This window comes from Anas acuta, chromosome 1 (genome assembly GCF_963932015.1).
Source record: "Anas acuta chromosome 1, bAnaAcu1.1, whole genome shotgun sequence".
NCBI classification, from domain to species: domain Eukaryota; kingdom Metazoa; phylum Chordata; class Aves; order Anseriformes; family Anatidae; genus Anas; species Anas acuta.
Window position 1 is genome coordinate 16476084 of NC_088979.1, and position 20879 is coordinate 16496962.

General features: G+C 37.7%; 1 protein-coding gene across 2 annotated transcripts in view; it reads right to left on the minus strand.

The window, feature by feature from the left end:
- Nucleotides 1-7885: 7885 nt before the first annotated feature.
- The window catches only part of GUCY1A2 (guanylate cyclase 1 soluble subunit alpha 2), a 162784-nt gene continuing 149790 nt past the window's right edge, over nt 7886-20879 (minus strand). The window contains exons 8-9 of one of the 2 annotated variants that reach the window (XR_011092382.1): nt 18066-18421; nt 7886-16734 (exon numbers count right to left, since the gene is read on the minus strand). Coding sequence is in view for 1 of the 2 variants with exons in the window: in XM_068670338.1 (XP_068526439.1) it covers nt 18214-18421 (208 nt within the window). In the remaining variant the exon portion in view is untranslated. Of the gene's footprint in view, nt 18422-20879 lie in introns of both variants that reach the window. The other variant, XM_068670338.1, reaches the window with a different exon arrangement.

The following is a 20879-nucleotide window of genomic DNA, read 5'->3' on the forward strand; positions in this document are numbered from 1 at the left end:
AGAGATAGTAACCCCATGAAACCGCAGCAAACAAATTGGTCAAAACATTGATCACAGACCTGATTCATAAAATGTGTACGAATGTGTGTAGAATGTATGGAAAAATAAGTCCTTAGATGTCTGAAATGCTGCGTTAGGTAGTGGGTGTGTGACTCCCATCCACAACCACCCGATGAGGTATGACCACAGTCCCACCACCCTTGCTCACAACATTTCCAGAAGGCCTGGCCAAAGCAGGCTGTGAGGCCCTCAGCATCCTTTATGTTACCTGTTCACTTGAGCACATGCAGGACTGCAGCCTAAATGGTCCGTGCAACTAAGCTTTAAATCCAGGTGCAGGTCAGGGGAAGGAGCAGTCTTGCTCCTACGTGGAATGCTTAACACATCAATGTGCCAGGCTATGGTTCTGTTTGCAGACTAAGCATTACCCAGCAAATGTAACATCTGCAGAATCATACCACTGATGTTTTGTACAGCAAGGAGTGTGGGATATGGTTTCAAACCTTTTTGCAGACTTTTAGCCCAAAGACTCCTATTGACTATAATATGAGCCACAAGGTTTTTCTTTGCAAGCAAGGTGGTGGAAGTCTGCAATTGTTCAGAACACCAGGTTTCTGGCATGGCAGTATGTAGGATTGTTTTGACTGTGCTGTAATAATCTGATTTATTAGCAGAGGTTTGGGACCACCAGAAATCACTGTTGATGCACAATAACATTCAGAATTCCTACCAAAAAAATGTTGCTGGAGAATGTTGCTTGATGAATCCCAACAGGGTGTTTGGGTATTGATCATTTCAACAATGAATCCTTGAACAATGTTTATTAAAAAGGACAGTCACCTCCTGCCCCATGGCAGTATTATAGCTACTCAGTAAATATTTACCTCATAGATATAACTTCTATGAGATGGATGATTAGAGTTGACTACTGCATCTTTATGGTGTTAGTTCCACACGTGGAGATAGCAAATGAGGTTTAAGAGAACATAAATTTTGATAAATGAGCTCTATGTCACAATCACCCTTTTTTTTTCTCCTTATCTTATTGTTCCAGGCAGTTTTCACAAAACAGCAGAAAGTACATGGTAGAAATCATGTACTGCTGCCAATGTTTGAAATTCCAAATGATGCAACTTCTTTGTTTTTGCCCCAGGTTTTGCCAACTGAAATGCATGGTCATGTGTCTGCACTAGGTGAGCAATGTGTCAATGTGTGTTGTGCCTATACACAGGAACTCCAGCACGTGAGATGAGTTCAGTGCATTTGCAAAGTTGGTCTGCTACTAGCAGGAAATCCAGCTTACCCATACAAAACTCTTCTCATCTGGGATACAGAATTTTTCTGCACATTTATAGTGTGGCATTTATCCAGGATTTCCAGATATTTGGCAGCCCAGGCAGAGATATTGATATGGTTGAAGAAATGTAAAAAAATTCAAACAGACAGACAAACAGACAAAAAAAAAAAAAAAAAAAAAAAAAAAGGTATCACAAAAGTAATAAAGCAGCTGCTCATTCATTTGGTAGCATGGGGAGGCAAGTTTGCAACTACCAGACACACTCTCCACCTGTAATGCAGAAACATATACTTATACTAACTATTTGTCTTTTTAAATGATGGGAGAATAATAATAAATGCAGTCTGGATAGTATCTTGAGCACCTGGCAGTGTAACTGAAATGTTACTTTTCAGATCATGTTATTGCAGTGCTTAGAAAACTAAGCACTGTCAATGACTTCCATAGAATAAGCTACATTTTAAAAATCAATTTGGATGTACCTGGCAGGTGAATTGCATCTACTAAATGATTGAATAATGCAACCAGGTAAGTTTGGGGTTTCTGTGTGTGTGGAGAGTGGAGGTTGTTTCTTGAAGCTCTATTGGTTTCAAATGTGAGAAAATGAGAGAAGAAATAAATATTTCATGGGGGGTTGCTATGTGATTCAGCAAAGGTTTTTTTTTTTTTTTTAAAAAAAAAAAAAAAAGGAGAACTTAATAACTTCCCTATTGTGTTTGTGTGTGTTTGAAATTTCTGGATTTATTTATTGTTTTATTTGATCATCACTTCAATGACTTTTCTCTGATATATAAAATAGAGTTATCCTGGTCACAATCAGGAACAAAATGTTCTTTAGTGTAGTTTCTCTGGAAAAACATTTTTTTTAAAACTGAATACTATATTACTAATATGGCAAAAAGTAATTAGTGTGAGCTACCTACCAGAAGACTAGGTCAAATAAAGCAAAAATTGTCCTGAAGGAAACTCATGTGATTTATTTGTTTTTTAATCCAGATAATTTCTCCATTACAGTAGACTTCCAGATAAAATGGGAAGCAGAAATGTGAATAATTTTTCATGAAGGCTGGCGCCAGTATCCATGGCAAAAGCTTCAGAAAATTTGTCTGCTATAATGACTCAAGAAATTTTGAGAAACTGAGTAAGTAATGCAAGGATCTTCAGAACACACTCAGCTGAACTTCAGGGGGACTTTTGTTGTTTTGCTTGTCACTAATAACTCATAAATGAGATTTTAGATTTATTTATGAATCAGGTACTGTGCAAAGGTCATGCACTAAAATAGCTCATTACTTTTCTCTTTTAAATGCATTTATGGGGATTCAGAGTAGGATGGAGCCCACCACAAGTTAACTAGAAGCATGAGAAAAGAAATAGAAATATTGTTAGTGAATAGAAATGTTGTTAGTGTTTAGACAACTGTTAGTATTAAGACAAGGCAAAACTTCTTTGCTTGGTCCTGTGAAGAACAATAAAACCTGTATTTTGTTTATAAACATTTATACGAATACTAGTCTAAAACTAGAGGCATTGAAATAGAAGATGTATATAGTATATTGTATATTGCTTTTCTTATAGAGTGTACCTTATGTTTCTAATATGGTGACAAACAGTAAATTTTTTTAGGACAACCTAAAAGGACCTTATTGTAACAAACAACATTATAGCAGGTCACATTATGAAAGCAAGATGTGAAGTCACAACACAGTGCAGGCATGTCACTAAAAGATAATTTGGAGTGCTCTTAAAAGGCTATTTTAGCCTTCTACTCTCTGTTAACAACATGTCTGCATGAGTTTGTAAAGTTTCTTCTTCTTGTTTGAGGCCTTTAGTGGCTCTGGATAAAGGAAGAGTAAAGAAGGCAAACTGCCCTCAGTTGCTTACACTCGGAAATGTTCATATTACCTAGGTGAGAGGAAGCAGAAAGAGAAAATCAAGTATCAACAAAAGTTGAATAGAAGAAGGCCATTTAACAAATGATTAGTTTCTTCTAAAGAAGGCCGAGGCTTTTGGCACTGTTTGCTTTAGGAAAAAAAAAAAAAAAAAAAAAAAAAAAAAAAAGAAAAAAAAAGGCAGCAACTCATCAGGAAGAGATTCAGGACACATTCACTGATCTCTCTAGCCTGCAAGATTTACAGATAGCATCCTGTTTTCAAGCAACACATGGAGAAAGACCCCTTGCTCTGTGGAGGCCCATGTAAACAATAACTCACAAAATGGCAGTTTTAAAACAAGAAGAATAAACTTTATATTACATATTTTTCAGAAGCCTGAAGGGTCACAGCTACTAAGATATACATTCCGTTATAGGAAGAGCAGTACAAATGTTAAAGCTTTTAAGACCGTATGTAATTCACTGAATACACAATTTTCCCATGTCCTACACATATGGCACATCAATTTATTACATAGACTTATGTTCCCACGGAGGGATTAATACTGAATTCTGCTGTGTTACACCAGTGCTGCAGCCTTGAATAGTTCTTGCTCAATGACACAACACAGGTTTGGTTAGTACATACATTATGCACTTCAACTGTTCCCAGTCAAAGACATAAATGGCAAAACCAAACTTTACTGTTTTGTTTTCAAGTAGATAAGTCTTTGGTTAGTAATAAAGTCAGTTGTTTGGGGGAAGCAATCATAACTGAAATGCTAATTTTCAACCAGAGGTACTTACTGTAAATTCCAGACCACTAAGACTGCCAAATGAATCGCAATAAGGAAAGTGAAATGCAGCATGAGATGGTTTGTGTGGATTCTGCTTCTTTTGGCAGGTGGATTCCTTTGCTGAAAACTAGGAAAAGTAACCAGACAGGATTTTGCTGTTACTTTGATGGTTTCAGCATGGGAAGATCTTGGATTTGCTGAGTTTTCTGTTGTCTGTGTGAGCTCACAGTAGAAGTCTAACCTGCCACATCCTTTCATAGTAGATTGCAGGGTGCAGTTTTAAAATAATATCCAGATTTATGTAGTACAAAAATTGATCTCTTAACCATTACATTGGCAGAAACATCCAGATCCACCACCCTACTTCCTCTGTGTATTACTGAAATGGAAATACTTCTGTTAATTGGGTTATCCTTATCTCTATAAGAAATTCTATGCAAACTGCTTAAGTTCACAGACATCACAGTGCTCCAAACCCTGACAGAGTGCTAGTATTATTTAGTGAAATCCAATGTTATTTTTATGGTAAGTATCCTTTCTTGACAGTGCAAGGTTGTAATCTCATTATTTAGTGCAGAATGCTTGTAGATTTGCAGTACAAGTTTCCTCAGAGTAACTTTATAGGCCACACTAAAATAAAATTATCAAATTACACAGAAATCATTTGCACCCAGGGAAGATTGGCCCATTACACAGGAGAGCAGACTTTGATCTAGTCAGTCTTCACATTTTAGGACAACAAATATTTTTATCCAGCTTGCAAAACAGAGAAGTTAGAAACAAGACAAGAAGTAATTCTCAGCATTCAGAAAGCGAAGGGTAAAACTGAATTCCTCCTTCACTTTGCTCAACTCAGAGTAAACAACAGACCACCAGGATGGAGCTGATAACTCCTAATCTTAAAAATTCCTACTCCTAAAACTGAGCACTGTGGACTCAGGTGAACATCCCCCTTCCTACAAGAATCCAGGTTTCTTACTCATAACTACACCTTACCTCTACATGTCTGGTCCTTTTATTGGAGATGTTTGTGAGCATCTCAGACAATTACCTTCAGGTTTTACTTTGGGAACTCTGAAATCAAAGGGAAAAGCCATACGATACAGTTCTAAGGCATCAAAGATTAATCGTTCTAGAATTACCTGCAGGGTAAACTAAGATGAGCCTGAATGAATTGCCATTTAAATCTCCAATTGCAGAATTGTATCAGGCTCCTGGAAGAAAGTGAAAGATTTAAACAAATAGCAGAAGCATGAGGTTTTCCATTCATGGTTTCATAAAATTCACAGTCTTTCCATTAGATGGGGGAGTCAGGATCACTGGGGCAGACAACTGTCAAATTGTTATCAGTTCTTCCAGGAGAGATACTGCATGCAGAGCTCAATTTGTTCTCAGAGGCTTTGGGAGAAGTCTGACCTATGACTTGATGGGCTCAGGCTGTGAAGTTCATGCCTATAATACTGGTGTATTTTGCAAAAGTCTCACAGTCATGAATTTATCCCACAGAAAGAATTATAAACCACAAGATTATCAGTAGCATTCAGTTACTTCTCTAAAGTTGCCTGTAGGGGGTGAGCAAAGTAGCAAAGAGAATAAGGAGATCATTTGTGACTGGCTGTACTCCAGACATTGGGTGTCCTCTGCTCCAGGACACCAGTGGTATAAGACAGTTTAGCATCTGTGTGTTGCACCAGTGTATCACACAACCAGATGTACAAGGTCTCTTAAACACTCTGTGGAACCCTGCAAAGAGGAACTGCAGAATCATAGTAACCTGAGAAAGGTTAAAATCAAATCAAGAAGAGATGAATGTCAGCCTCAGAAGTAGAACCCATTAGTAGAACCCATAGAACTCAGAAGGAAAATAAATAAAATAAAATAAAATAAAATATAAAATAAAATAAAATAAAATAAAATAAAATAAAATAAAATAAAATAAAATAAAATAAAATAAAATAAAATAAAATAATAAAATAAAATAAAATAAAATAAAATAAAATAAAATAAAATAAAATAAAATAAAATAAAATAAAATATCATCAGTTCTCTTGGCTGGCTGAAAACATCCTGTCTGTGTTATTAATCTCTGAATACACCTGAATTTTATCAGCTTTAGGGCTGGTGATGACCATATCTCCCACTGAAGCAAGGATGGATGCCAAGGATGCATGACAGTTCAGAGCAATCCCAAAAGTAGGAGATAAAACCATCTACTATCTCAAGATAGCTATCAGACACTGCAGTGTCCACATATTGTGTATCGTTTTTATTACTAGCTATTTCTCTGTCTATTTTGTCATATTCTGTTCTATAATATAAAGAATGCCATGAAATGTGTGCAAAATGTGTAGGACGTGCAATGTAGATAACTGCTAGTGCTGCTTGTCCTGACATTTCTATTTCACAATCAATCCCTCACACTGCAGTAATTCTGGAACACAGTGAATTTCAGGCAAATGGCATTGATGCTAACTAAATCTTAAAATCAAAATTAATCTTGGCCCTTTTTGAAATGATGACCAAAGACTTCTGCAAGCACAGAATTTACAAAAGAACTGTGTTTGCTTATTTCTAAAAGACACTGAGCATAAATGCTTTAAGTATTTTTCACAGTGATTTCATTCACTGACATTAGTTATTTATACCCTATACTGAGATCTGAAATTCAGAGATTTTATAGAATTGGTGTGCAGAAAACACATATACTACAGAGAAAAAAAAAAAAAAAGTTCTAAAGAAAGTGGTGAAAATTATTCCTGAACTATAAGTAGATCTGCTTCTGAATATAAACGTAAAAAGAATTGCTTAAGTCATAGTACAGACTGCATGCAGCTACTGCCAGCTGTCTTCAGCTGAGATCCAGCCTGTACCTCACAAAACTTTTCACCTTGACTATACGGGCTAAGGCTCTCTTTCTGCAGTGGATGCAGCTCTTTTAGAGTCACACGCAGTACAGTGGAATTTCTCTCCTACTGAAATTAAATAATTGAAGGATTAAGAATAAATAATTCCTTCCTTCCTTCCTTCCTTCCTTCCTTCCTTCCTTCCTTCCTTCCTTCCTTCCTTCCTTCCTTCCTTCCTTCCTTCCTTCCTTCCTTCCTTCCTTCCTTCCTTCCTTCCTTCCTTCCCTTCCCTTCCCTTCCCTTCCCTTCCCTTCCCTTCCCTTCCCTTCCCTTCCCTTCCCTTCCCTTCCTTTCCTCTCTCCCTCTTTCCTTTCCTCCCCTCCACTTTTTTAATCCAAGCAGGTAGTAATACTAATTTGCAAACTCATAGCATAACAGAGTTTTATTTAAAATACAAATGTTTGATTTAATGAAAAATAATTATCCACCTTTTAGTAAAGATAGGCTGAGCTTTGAAAAGTTGCTTTCATTGTAGCTGTCTTATTAGATTTGGGATTTGGGAGTTTAATTTTTATTTTTCAGTGGAATAAGTTTAGTGATAAACTAACCCCTTATCCCCCCTCTCCCTCTCTCCCCTTGGAAGATAAAAATGTTACGTCAATGAATCTTCTTTCTCAGTATTCAAAAAATGCATTTAACATAATGACTTTCACTGCCTAATGTGAGGTACTTGACTTTGAAAACACTGTGGCCAAACTGATTGAGCTGATAAAGCAGCCACTGCGAGCTGGATCAGGGAGGTGAATAAAACAGAAATAATACTAAACCCTGTCAATTCTTCCCATTGGCAACTCAGATTATTTTGAGATTATTATGGCTAACTTGCTTTGTGTTGAGCATTTTGTTGTTGCTTTTTCTCCACGTTATGACATTTTGATTTTACCTTCACCTCTGTTACTGAATTCATGCCTCTCTGGCAAGCACATACTATCTATTTTTAGCTCTGTGAGCTACTAATCCAGTTTCTCTGACAACTGCAATTTGTTGGAAGAAATGACTAGTGTTACGTTGTCTCAGAGCTATGAGCCCATTTGAGAAATTAGCTTCTTAGCTGACCTTTAAAGTAAGTGAGAATAATGTGCCTGCAGTTCTGTGGGGTTTGGATTTCATTATCGCAGCAGCATGTATGAGACGGGATGCCCCTGCTGCACAGCTTTGCCTCTGTTTTGTTTTCCTGGTAATTATAGAAACTGTTTACTGTACATGAAAAATCTGCAAGTTTTCTCAGCTCTTGAGGACAATACTATTTGTAATTCCTTTTCTCTGGAGAGAGTGACAGTTCACAGTGCAAAGGCCTGCTTCTTCCCAAGAAGAACTTTCCCACGGCCTCCCAAACCAAGACTGCAATGTAAATCACCACAGATGTCTATGGATCAGCATGGTGATAGCAAACAGAAAAGAGAAGTATGGGACTTGTACGGCAGCACAGCAGCTCTGATCTTTCTCACTCACCTCTGATTCAGCACTCAGCCCAAGACCCTTTGTACTTCTGTCTGCAGCCTGGCCCTTGTCCCTGGCATGTTTCTCTCCACATGTATATCTGCTTTTCTATCCTTTCACATCCTCCCGTTCTTATCAGCAGGGGATTGCATCTCACCTGCAGTGGGGCAGCTAGTCTGAACTAGTCCCCTACTAGTCCTCCTAGTCCAAACTAGTCCCCCACTAATCCTCCACCTCCACGCTGCAATCACTGGTGTGTCTCAGGAGGAGAGCACATGAAAGGCAGTGGCTTATCCCACTGCAAACATTTTATCTGGGGACTGTCACCCTCCAAGCTGCCAGGATGTCCACACTGACTGTAGAGGGAGGCTGCTGGACTAGCTCAGGCCAGACATAAGTTTTAAATACCTAAATTTAGGTTGGAAGAATTTCACTCAGTCTCACAGCAGTTCCCAAAATTCTTCATGCTCTAAAGCCTATTGGGTCACAGTATAACGTGGGCAGAGTGAGGTACAAGGATAATAAGCAATATTTCAGTATCAAAGGTGTTAATGGCTACAACTTAGAGAACCACTAATTGTTGCATGAGGCTATATAAATGCCAGGTCTTGGGATGGGAATTGTGGCTGCACTGGGCTTTGTTTAGGCTTCAGCAAAAGGCATGATGCTGATATGTTAGGAGTGTGTTTAAAGCCTGGCACTGGGATGGTGTATCTCTCTTAGTACACCCTAGACAAGCTGAGTTAAATCTTCAATCTTGGCCTTACCTAACGTGTAAGGCATTTTTACAGAAGGTACTTGGTGAAGTACTGTTCTTTTTGAAATTTGCTATAAATGACTTTTGGCTGCAAGTGCTTTTGAAAACTCCATATACAGGATTGTTTCTGAAGAAAGAGGGTGAACTCTAGATTATGTCATAGGTTTTACATCTTTTTGTTTTGATACAACACTTCTAAACTTGCGGTTTAGACATTTCTAAACAATATTTACTAGCAAAGCATAAAAGCTTCCTTTTTTTAAGCGCTCACATATAATAACCATACCCCTACACACATTTTAAAGGCATTCCTACTATCATCTCCAAATTTATACCACTTGGCAAAGTACTTTACTTGTAATATTTTACACCTACTGACAGGTTTTGCATTCACCATCTAAACTTATAGAGGAATTCTGAGTGCTACCTTTAGAAAAGTCAAATGATATAAAAAAGAGGGGCATTCATCATTAATTTTTGCATTTAGAATTTTTAGACTCCTTTTTCCCCACAACTTTTCTCTGCAGCTAGAGACTGAACTCTAATTTAAATATAAAGCAACTTTCTTTCTTCCCAAATTAACACATTTCTCATGCAACTTCACTAAAACTCTAAGGATAATCAACTCTCAAACTCATCCTAATGCCATGATAGTTCATGACATTATGTATAACACATTCTTGCATTTTGCCACATACCCAGAATATGGTCTGGGTCATCCAAATTCCAAACACACAAAAGCTGAGAATCAGCAGCACACCGCAGCTCTCTCCTACACACATACTTCCCTTCACTTTCCTCAGATGCTTTCTCCGTGTTGGTTTCTTACCCACACACTCTCAGGACCTGTGAGAAGTTTCTGGAGAGGAATGCTTACACACTTAAACACTAGCAAGCACTTGACACTTCTTTTTTTTTTTTTTTTTTTTTTTTTTTTGAGATGTAATGGGAAAGTAAATCTCAGACTCAGCTTACTCCAAACTACCTCAGTAGATGAGCTAAACTGAATGGAGCTGCCAGGGCAGAGCTCTCTCCCTTAGGGTTCATCAGAATATTATAAAGGTGGGTAAAAAGCCTTATTCCCACCCAAGACCAGAGCATTTATATGCTCACAGCAACACATCTTAGAGCATCACCTTGCAGAAAGGTGTAAAATATGTAGAATACTGCATAGATTAGCAAGAACTCCTGATTTCATCATCCAGCACAGGTTAGCACTAGGAAAATGCACTTTTGCAGATGTTTAGATATTAAGAATTTGCTTCCATACATCATTATGAACAGTTTTTCAAAGGAACATAAATGATACAGATTTATAATCCACATTTCCTAAACTTATTTAGGCATTCAGAACCTTGGGATATTGAGCAAAGTTAGGTTCAGAAAGAGGTTGTGTTTAAACAAAGAAAATGGGATTGAGGAATAAATCCCCTGAGACTTTGAAAATCTTACCTTTGTATTACAAATGAAAAAAACCTAAACCAGGCAGCTGTGCTTTAATTATACAGTTTCAGAATGGTTTTAATCAATCAGAAATGCAACATAAACCTTTACAACGAATATATGTCTGTACCTCTTCTCTCTTTCCCATATGATCTCACTTTTAAAAAAGCTCTCCTTAATAGTTATTAATTTCTAAGCATGTGCCTCTGCAATAATCTCAGAAACTCTGATATTGATGCAACAGTGTGTTCCAGCTTCATTAGGGAAGGAAAAAATAATACCTTAGAGGTATGCTGATAATAAACAAATACTAAAATAAATTAAGCAGAATTCTTCTTCTCTAGATCTTATTCAGTCTTAACATCATTTTACTGCTGTGTCAAGCAGAACTTATCCATTACTTATGGATATTCTGGTTTTAGTGCTGATATTTATCATTCTTGGGCTTTTCTTACATATCGTACTGTTTTATTTTATTTTATTTATTTTATTTTATTTTTTTTGTAGGATAGGAGACCAGTCTTACTCAGTATGCAGTCTTTAAGGTATTCTGTTTACAACTGAAAGTGTTTTCTAAGCCTGAATTTGCCCTTGCTTAAGTAGCAACAAATATTTTTAGAAAACTAGCAAAGAGACAACACCTCACAAAATGAAATTATTCCACTACATACTCTTCTCCCATGGGGAAGAGGATGAAAGGACAAACAATACATGACAGGTTGTTAGTATGTCATCGCATGTTCTGCTAAAAGCTGCTTTTTTAAAGCAACAGGTGTTGTACAGGAACCTACACGGAACAGATTGGCATGGCTTAATTTATTGCTTGAAGAGTAGTCATGAGAAAGTATTGCTAGGGAATAAGACTACTGTCAAGAAAACAGGTAGCTCAATACATGACCTTCTGCTAAGAGAAAGTTAATTTGGGGCCTACAAATTCACAAAAGCGAGAAAAATGTAGATTAATGATAACCTAGCAACTATCCCTCTGTCCTTTAGAATTTATGTACATTATCATCATCTTTACAACAGGATAACTAAAAAGGCTTATATAGGCATTCCGGAATATATTTCATGTATAGATGGCACAGATGTTTTGCATAATTTGGCTAGGAGCTCAAAGCCCAAGAGCTTTTCTAAATAGCATTCACAATGGCATCCAGAAGTTGCAACTGGCAGCACTCGTATCATATGTAAATGGTTCAAGCATTGGAAGGAAGAGATTTCCAGGACTGTAATAGCCCCTGTTCTTGATAGTCACCATGACTACCGTATCAAACCTCTATTTATCCAGGAATATACTTATATATCCCTCTGCCACTTACAATGTGGAACTCTGAAAAGCAGCACAGACCAAAAGGTTTGAGACACGGCATTTGGGCTTGAGAGAGATTAATTCAGTGGGATCAATCTCACTTCTCTTGGACGTCTTAAAAAGTAGATCTAGTCTAAGTCAGCTCTCTGTGGTCAGTGAAAAACAAGCACACTCAGGGATTCAGGCAGCCTCACGCTGTGACTAGAAGAGGGGGGGCAAGTACCTCAAGTGTTTACCTGTCCCCCAGTCTTAATATGAAACTTGATTTTTGGAATGGTAAAGCAGAAGTGGGTTAAGGAGCTGACAGCAGAAGCAAGCCTTGCTGAATCCCAGTGCTCCACTCCGCTCCCTCTCTTCTAACCATAAAACAGGTATGACACTTCTTTCTCTGACACCCAGTGTCTTCTCTCTTTGTCTCCAGATGAAACACATTCTGCCTCACTTTGTCCTTGGCAACTAAAATCCCAGGAGCAGATGGACAGTTTAACCTCTGCCTGCACTGATCTTTTTTCTAAGGCTGCCAACACAGCTGCCACTTTGCACCATTTACGAAATCGGCCTCTCTAATATGAACCTCAGCCCCTAGGGAAGCACTCATGCTGGGATACTAACCTGGACCACAGACAGTTGGAGGTTAATCTTCCTAAACCACAGGAACATGTAAGCCTGTGCAAAGGTGAATGATTTGTGGCCTATGACTGAATTGCTACGTTCCTCAGCTTCACTGTTTTGCTTGCATGATTAATAGCCAAGTCACAAAAGAACAGACATACATACGAGGTTAAACAGTTTATAGATTTTTGTTGTAAAGTTGCTCATACACTGCAAATTAATAACATTGTTGGGGAATAACTTCTAGCTGCATGGATAAACTTAGTGTTTACAAAAGTCAAAGACAGACATGCAGCAGACTGTTACTGCACTGACTTCACCCAAATCCCCTAGTGAAAACTTGCACTGTGGTTCTCCCCCTCTCTACAGACGTGTGTGCCTGCTCTGTCACTGTAGCAGTTCTGTCTGCTGCAAAGACGACTAAGATCAGCCCTTTAATCCCACTTATTCTTTAGATATAAACAGCCATGTCAACAGATGCTAATGAGAACAATAATAAGAATTACTATCTATGCCACATACAGGCTGCAAAACAAAGGAGAGTGGAGGTCTTCTGAAGAACAGAGCAGAAAAGAACGTGCAAGGTGATAGAAGTATGAACAAGAGCAGCAGCAGATCAGCTCCTGTCTCTCGAGTCTCCTGCACAGTCTGCCTCAGCTCCTGCAAGCCTGTCACTGGCATCCTTAAACCCAGTTCTTGAAGGAAGGGAACCAACTGTTTCTGGGTTTGACAAGCTTTCTTTTGTTTCAGTTTTTGTTGCTAATTTAAGCATGTTGCTGTTTCCAATATTAAAAATGCATAATTTTGCAAAAGACTACCAGAATCCAAAAACAGTCATAAGTTTTGAGACAGGTAATTACTCTCCTCAGTGAGCTCTCAGCACTCAGCAGAGGTGAGGTAGTAGCTTCCAGCTGGAAGAGAACCCAGAAAATGCAAGAAATTTGTGATGCTGCAGTTGGATTAGATGTTGGCAGGACAGACTGCATGAGGTAAGCACGTTTGACAGCTTGTGGAAGCTGAAGAACATGAAACCTGTTACACTCATCCCAACGACTGACACAGGTTTCATGCTAATTTTCAATTCAACACAGCAGTTTTGTGGTGGTATTTTGTTTTGTGTTTCCCTTCATTTTAAAGTCTGCAGGGAGAAGAATCTGGTCACAGCAAGAAGTAGGTAACGTGAAATCAATTAGCACAATACAAGTCTCAGGGCAGTGCCATGATACATTTAAATGTATGCAACACATCATGGTTCTGCACTGTTTGCTTTATACAGGAAAAAAAAGAAAAAAAAAAAAAAAAAAAAAAAAAAAGGAATAAAAAGAATGTTAGTGGAAAAAAGAGAGAAGGTGTAAACCTGATGCCTCTGCTGAGCACGCCAGGGACCACCATGAGCCCAGGAGACAGCACCGTGAAGAGGCACATACACACATGAACTGCAGCAAGGCTTGTTTGTAACTCAACTGAAAGGATTTCTTCTTCTGAAGAGGCAATTCTCACAGAATATTTCTAAAGTTTCAAAAGTTTGGTTTTCTGTTTGCAGAGGCTTGTTTCCAGGCTCCAGAACAGCCTTCCGAACAAATTCGCATCTGAAACTGTATATGGGAATGAGCAATAAAGCCAAACCCACAACCACAGTTAATGACTATGGGCTCTTTGGAATTAAAACAGCAAAATCCTGTGGGATTCTGCAAGACAACCACACTTTTAGAATCCTAGCTTACCAGCAATTCTCCCATGCCGTGGCTTTTGCCTTTGTACAGCTGATATTACGAGTAATACTGAACAAAATTTAATCCACCCCTCTACCCTTTCCATCACTGCTTTCCTCTTACTCTGACTTCCTGACCTCTATGCAGTGCATCACAGAAAAGGCTGTGTGAAGGGGAGCTTCAAGAAGATTGAGAAATCTGACATGAAATCTCTAAAAAGTTCTCCGAGAGGGTAACTGCTGCCTTTGTTTACTTCGGCCTCACAACTTTTGCACTAGAAGTTGGCCACTCAGTCTGCCTCTGTGGTCAGTCCCTGGTCTGCAGTCTGAGCCTGGAGCAGAGGGAAGGTGAAGAGAACAAGTCTGTGGCACAGGAACCGATGACCCCAGCTAGGGTCCTTGTCAACCTCCTCCCCATACAGGCACTTTTCAGTAGATCTCTTCCCTTAATCTTCAGAGAGGGTGGTTTTGGTTCTTACAAAACCTCGAGCCAGCAGGTGTTGCTACTTGCAGCTAAGCAAAAAAACATAGGTATGTAACTTCTTAATCAGAGGAAAAAAAATCTATTTTATATGAAAGAAAATATCATAAGGAAATTCCAACTACAGTATGTGATTTCTACATCCATTTCAGCACCTCTGTGCTCTCGACCTCATCATCCCAAGGTAAAAACTCTGAAAGCCCTTTTATTTATAAAGGCAGTGCCAGACAAATAAGAAAGTTTTCTCTACCATTAAAAAAGTAGTGTTGGAGAAACATTTAATTTGACTATGATCTAACTGACTTCACAGCATCAGCCTTGCTAATGAACTTCATTTTACTTCATAAAGGTGTCCAACAAAATAAATTTGTAACCTAATATTACAGGAAGTAGATACAACCACTAAGTTAAACAATGCTGAGAATCTTTCACACTTTTCTCACACTGAGATAGAAAAATGCCTCTAGAGAGTCTACACTTTTCCATTAACTTCACTTGTCATAACACAGGAGCAAATAACACAATACATGGCATCAGTGCTGAAGTTTTGGATGTGCTACCTTTACACAAGCTTACAAAAGGCAGAGACTATATACTTTCATACAATAAATCTACTCTAATCTGGGGAGCAAGCTGATTTATTGGCAAACATTGTCTTTGTCTCCATGGTGATACCAATTTTTATTTTTTTTCAGTGATCTCATATTCCCTTACAGAATAAACAGTTACTTGAGAGGATGAGGATGGTGCTACAGACTTTTGGATTGCTTCTCCAATTTACTAGTTGAATTACCTTTTAACCTCAACTTTTCATTAAAATGTTTCCAAGGATCTACCAAGATCACTCACAGGATTAACAGGATTAACATTTCCTATTGGCAACTGTGAGAGAAGGGATATTGAGCAATAAGTATGCTTTTGGTATGAACCTCTGTGTTTGTTGTCTTCACAGAGGACTGTGGGTGGTGAGAAGAGAAACAAGAGTTTGGCCAGAGAGATTAGTAATCTGACATCAACAACTACTGAACAATAAGGATGTGCCAGTAAAGTAAGAATGAAATTTCATTGTATTGATAGCTGTTAGAAAAAATAAAATTAAATTAAAAATCACTCTAGGGAATTAGTTAATGACATCAAAACCACAGCTTTATTATCTAGGAAGTAGCGTTCCAGTTCCCATGGTCAAACTACAACTTTGTTCCATTTATAATTCTTCCAGGTCTCACTGGTGTTCACTAGAAAAAATGCATGCTACATCCTGTGTATACAAAAACTAATGGATATAGGCTAAAAATTTGTCATCTGATGCAGAAACTTCTTGGATCTGTAGTTTGGATGGAAATTCTGAAACCTCAAGCTTGAACACTTTTCATCAAGTAATTTTTTCAGATAGCAGAGCTGCAGATGCTGTTTATCAAGGTAGATAGACGAAAAACTCCTCCAATCACAAAGATGCTGTAATAACTGTGGAAGAAATCTTTCACATCAGTTCCTCTAGAAAGCAAGGGAATTTCCATTTAAGTAATATTCACAGAATGGTTTGGGTTGGAAGAGACCTTAAAGATCATCTAGTTCCAGCTCCCCTGCCATGCCCATGCAGCTACTCTCTTCATCAAGAAAAGATACTGTATAATAAGTTCAGGTTTCCTCTACATGCTGAAGTCTGCATAGGTTCAAGATAGTCCTTTCTCATCCAGACAGCCTTCATGGAAAGGAAGCCTGAAATTTGTTCAGCAACAGGCTAGTGTTGCCACACTGATCTGTTCCCATCCCAAGCTGGGTCAAAAGGGAGAAATACAGCACTGTCATTGCCTCCACAGAAAGATCTAACAGGATAATTTGGAAACACGGATAATGGTATTTACTCGTTTTCAAAAGGTGCTTCAAGTTTTGATTACTAAATCCATAAGTAAGATCCTAATCTCTGGTCTGGATTATAGAAATGCTGAGCTTTTCACGCCTTCTTGTGCTGTTGAGTCTTGACTTTGATTTCTCTTTGAGCAGGCCCATGTAAAGCTAAGCCACTTTCAAATCACTGCTCTGTTTGTCTACTAAGGTAGAACAGAAAAATAGTGGCTCACTTCAGTAGGACCCAAAGGGAAGTACACCTGCAGAAGAAAACTTATTACCATTATTTTTGAAAAGGAAAGCCAAAGAAATAAACACTGTCTGAAAATGTGTCTACGGGGGGACAGATCTACATTTTGTTTCTTGTTTCTGTTGGTTTCACTGAAGAAAATAAAGCTATATTAATTTTCACCAGGAAAGAATTGGGCTGTAGTTTGATTTGCTTTTAATTTTTTATTGATATTGATGCATCTAAATTTGAACTGCCATTTGCATTAAAACTAGGGAATTATTTCCTCACCATTTTCAGTGGTTTTTGGCCTACAGTTGATAAAGCGGGGGACCTTTCTTCCTCACCAACAGAGGAAATTTCCAAAACAGCATTTTAATAACAGATAGAATTTTTATAATCTAAGTAGAATAGGAGCACAAGTCCTATTAAAAAATGGAAAACCAGTACCCAGAGAGCTTTCAGTGTTTGCTGAATGCTCTCAGAGTAAGGTTTTACAAGATCAAATTTTTAATAAAGGTCCAGGACTTCTACCAAATACCAGTTTGGCTGCTACTTCTGTGGGAAACAAGCCCCACTGTGTATAACAGAACTTTTCTGTTAACAAATTGATCTTTTACATTTTGTTTGCTTTGTCCTGGAAAGACTGGACACACAAGACTGTAGGACAAATACCAAACATTATTTTGTATAAGCAAGACAATGCTCATCTAAAGCTTTAGCATAAACATCAGGTAAATAGGTTTATCAAAGTGTTTTGTTTTGTTTTGTTTTTTTCCTTTAAAATATTGATATTTTGCTGCCAAAAAGTCAAAAAATGACTTCTTATTCGTATAACAATAAGATCTGATAGGTAGAATATATGAAATATACAGTAGCTTCTTCTGAAAAGCTATCTAAGCTCACTCAGCTTACAGTATGTGGAATGTAATTATCCAGAAAGTGAAATATGTATAAAAATAGGTAAAATCCCTACAACATTTATACTGAATTATAATTCCTCCTTTCAGGAAGGTTACAACAGCTCTACAGTATATGTATGAAATGTTTGTTCATAAAGTTAAAAAACATCATTACTTTACTGAAGAACACATTAAATGTAGGAATGCATAATCAGAACTGACTCCCAATTCTGCTTAGCTGGTGCAAATCTACAAAGAACCATCACCCTTTTGGCACAAAACAAAACCAACCTCTAATGTGAGTTGGGGGTTTTGTCTTGTTTGTTTTTATTTGTCATAAAGGGGCCAGACTCAAGTTTATGAATGAAATTCCTCAAACGTGGAAGTATGTTTTTTAAATGTTTTTTTGTTTTTGTTTTTTTCCCTGTCTCCACTCTGTTTACTGACAGCAGTCACCCACCTTTTAAAATGATTATTGCCTGACATTACATGAAGCTTTTACTGCTTGTTCAGGACAAGGCAGTGAAATAGAAGAACCTCCAACTCCCCTGTCATGACCCAGTTCTGGGCTTGTGCTTTTTTGATGAGTCTTTGATCTGCAGCAGGCCTCATAGGCTAGTCTCCCGGAGGAACATGGTGCCAATGTTGTAAGAAACTTTTCTCACTCTGGCAGATGTGATGGAGGATTTTGGCTGCTTCTGACCACTTCTGACCTCGAGGAAGTAACAGATCCCAGGAATTTCCTTTGGAAAGTTTTCTGGAAGCTCTTCACGGGAACGAGGGATAAAAATAAAATTTTCTTCCTTTTTCAAAAGCCTGAAAAAAAAGAAAAAAAAAAAAAGAAACAGAAGGAGATAAAAATATAAAAAATTTAAAACTGTAGAGACACATCTCTTTGAAAGATATTGGTCCTGTGTGATCCCAAATAAAAAAAAAAAAAAAAGTTAAAAGTACCATGTAACATCTAAATTATCCTGTGCCAGGATCCCTAGCCAATACATATTAACCTAGCATTATACATATTAACCTAACTTCAAGGACCTCTGTTGACTGAGATCAAATGAGGAAATGGCCCAAATAAACCCAATGTCTGACAAGCAGTGTCAGCATTCAGAAAGACATGTGGCAGAAAGGGAACCAAATTCATAATGTTAATTATCTATAACATATGAACCGCCTCACGTAAACCACTCTGGTCTGGCCAGTTGTGCAGAAATGAACCTACTGACGACTACCACCAGGTCTCCTTGTGGAATGTAGGAATGAAGGTGACAGTGCCTGGGAGCCCTCACATGCAGGGTGATCAGTTTGACCCCTTCTCGTACTAATAGTATTGTATTTGTAAAATAGATCCAAAAACAGAAAATACAGCTTCAGTGAGAAAGAACTGAAATCTGCTACTATCCACCAAAAGTACCTGTGGGATTAATATAACTCATTTTCCTCATCTCAGCAAAAAAGAGTAATATGGGAAATATTAACCTGGGACATCTGGTTGGGGTCAGAAAAGGATCCAGGCTCATAGAAGGCATGAAGCCATCCCTACTTTCTTCCAGCCATGCTATGCAAGTGGTACAATGTCACAGCCTGACTATACTGCCTACTGACATTTGTAGCCTTTCTCCACAGTGGAAAATCTCTGTCTGGATAGATCTGATAGTTTGGGGCCTATTCACCAATTATCTTCCCTGAAACCATCTGGAGCTGTTAAATAAAGAAAATAAGTCTACACAATTTTCTTTTTGTTTCCAGTAAATTAAGTTAGGGGTTTTCATTCTCTTGCAGAACTGAAAAGAGAAGCTTTGAGGTAATAATAAATTCTCAGCACAGTTGGATATATGAAAGTAGTCTTAGTCTTTTCCCCTTTCAAGATATTTTTTCTTTCTTTCAGTCAGCACTATTTTAAACTCAAAAACATCAGGAGAAAGAACCTTATTACCTTCAGCAGATTTTATAATAGGTTGTTTATTTAATATCTCTAAAACTGATTTCTCAGAAGTAAGTGAATGAATGAATCCCGTTGCTGGATTCTCAGCACATTTAATGGAATTTCCTTTGCTGATTTTTTTTTTTTTTTTTTTTTTTTTGGCTGAGGGAATCCATTTGAGCTCCATACAACTCATTGAAATATAAAAGCATTTTCTTCTCAGCTTTTATCAGATGTTTGTAAGTCCAACAATGTTTCTGCTTTTGAACTTCCATGGTGGTCTTTGTTTACCATGTGGTTTGAGTGCCATAATCTATTTTCCAGGCTGTCAATTTTATGAGGAAATACTATAATCTTTTCTAAATTGGGCGAGAGTTTGCAGAGGCCTCTGCAGAGAAGCTTCTCTTCTTTCATCTCTTCAATGCTTGCAGTAAATATCCTGCACTTTAAAACTACTGGTTTAACACACTGAAGCAACTGTTCTCTGCTTCCAAAAGTAGATTTTTGCAAGCAACAGTTGAAGTCTTAGAGCTTTCAGAGCTAAATCCATAAGCGCTCAGTGCAGTCTTTCTTCCCCCAAACTGACTATTCATTACAGAGCATCTAACCTTCCTAAAAAATCAATGGTTCCCTCTTGGAGCCCAGCATTATCTAATTGTAATGACAGTTACACAAGTCTGAAACTGTAATAGATAGATAGATAAATAGATACATATATAGATAGATTTAATTCAGGGCTTGCACTGAGTTTAGGTGATATTTTCACCCTATTTTTCTCATTGGGCCAAAGTACAATATATTAATTAAAAGCCTTATTTTCACCTGTTTTGTGAATTGTAACTTGGTCACAATTAAATGCTCTGACAGTACCAAAGGTGCCAGGAGTGATGGGTAACTAATCCATTAGTCTTTGTACAGCTATTTGGAAATTTGTCCACTACTATGGCTCATGATAGACTCCACATCATTATATTAGGCGCACTATTTGTATTAGCCTCTCACCCTCAGAAATTGTCTAACTGACCTTTACTGTGATAAGATTTCAGCCCCCAAGCAGGAAATCTTCCTCTTTAACAAATACTAATGGAAGATACTTGCAATCATATTATATGTTCCTTACTTTACTTTATACACTCAAGATATATATATACATATATATATATATTTACATGTATATTCGCTGGCTTTTATTAGAAAGACTTTAAACAGGACAAATGTTGTCTCTTTTCAGTCCACTTCTAAATAACAGGTTCTTTGTATTCCCTAAATATACTTGTCCTGGCACTTGGTTTCTCAGACTGTGAATGAAATCTGGTTTCATAAATTGCCTTTGATTTCTTATAGCTT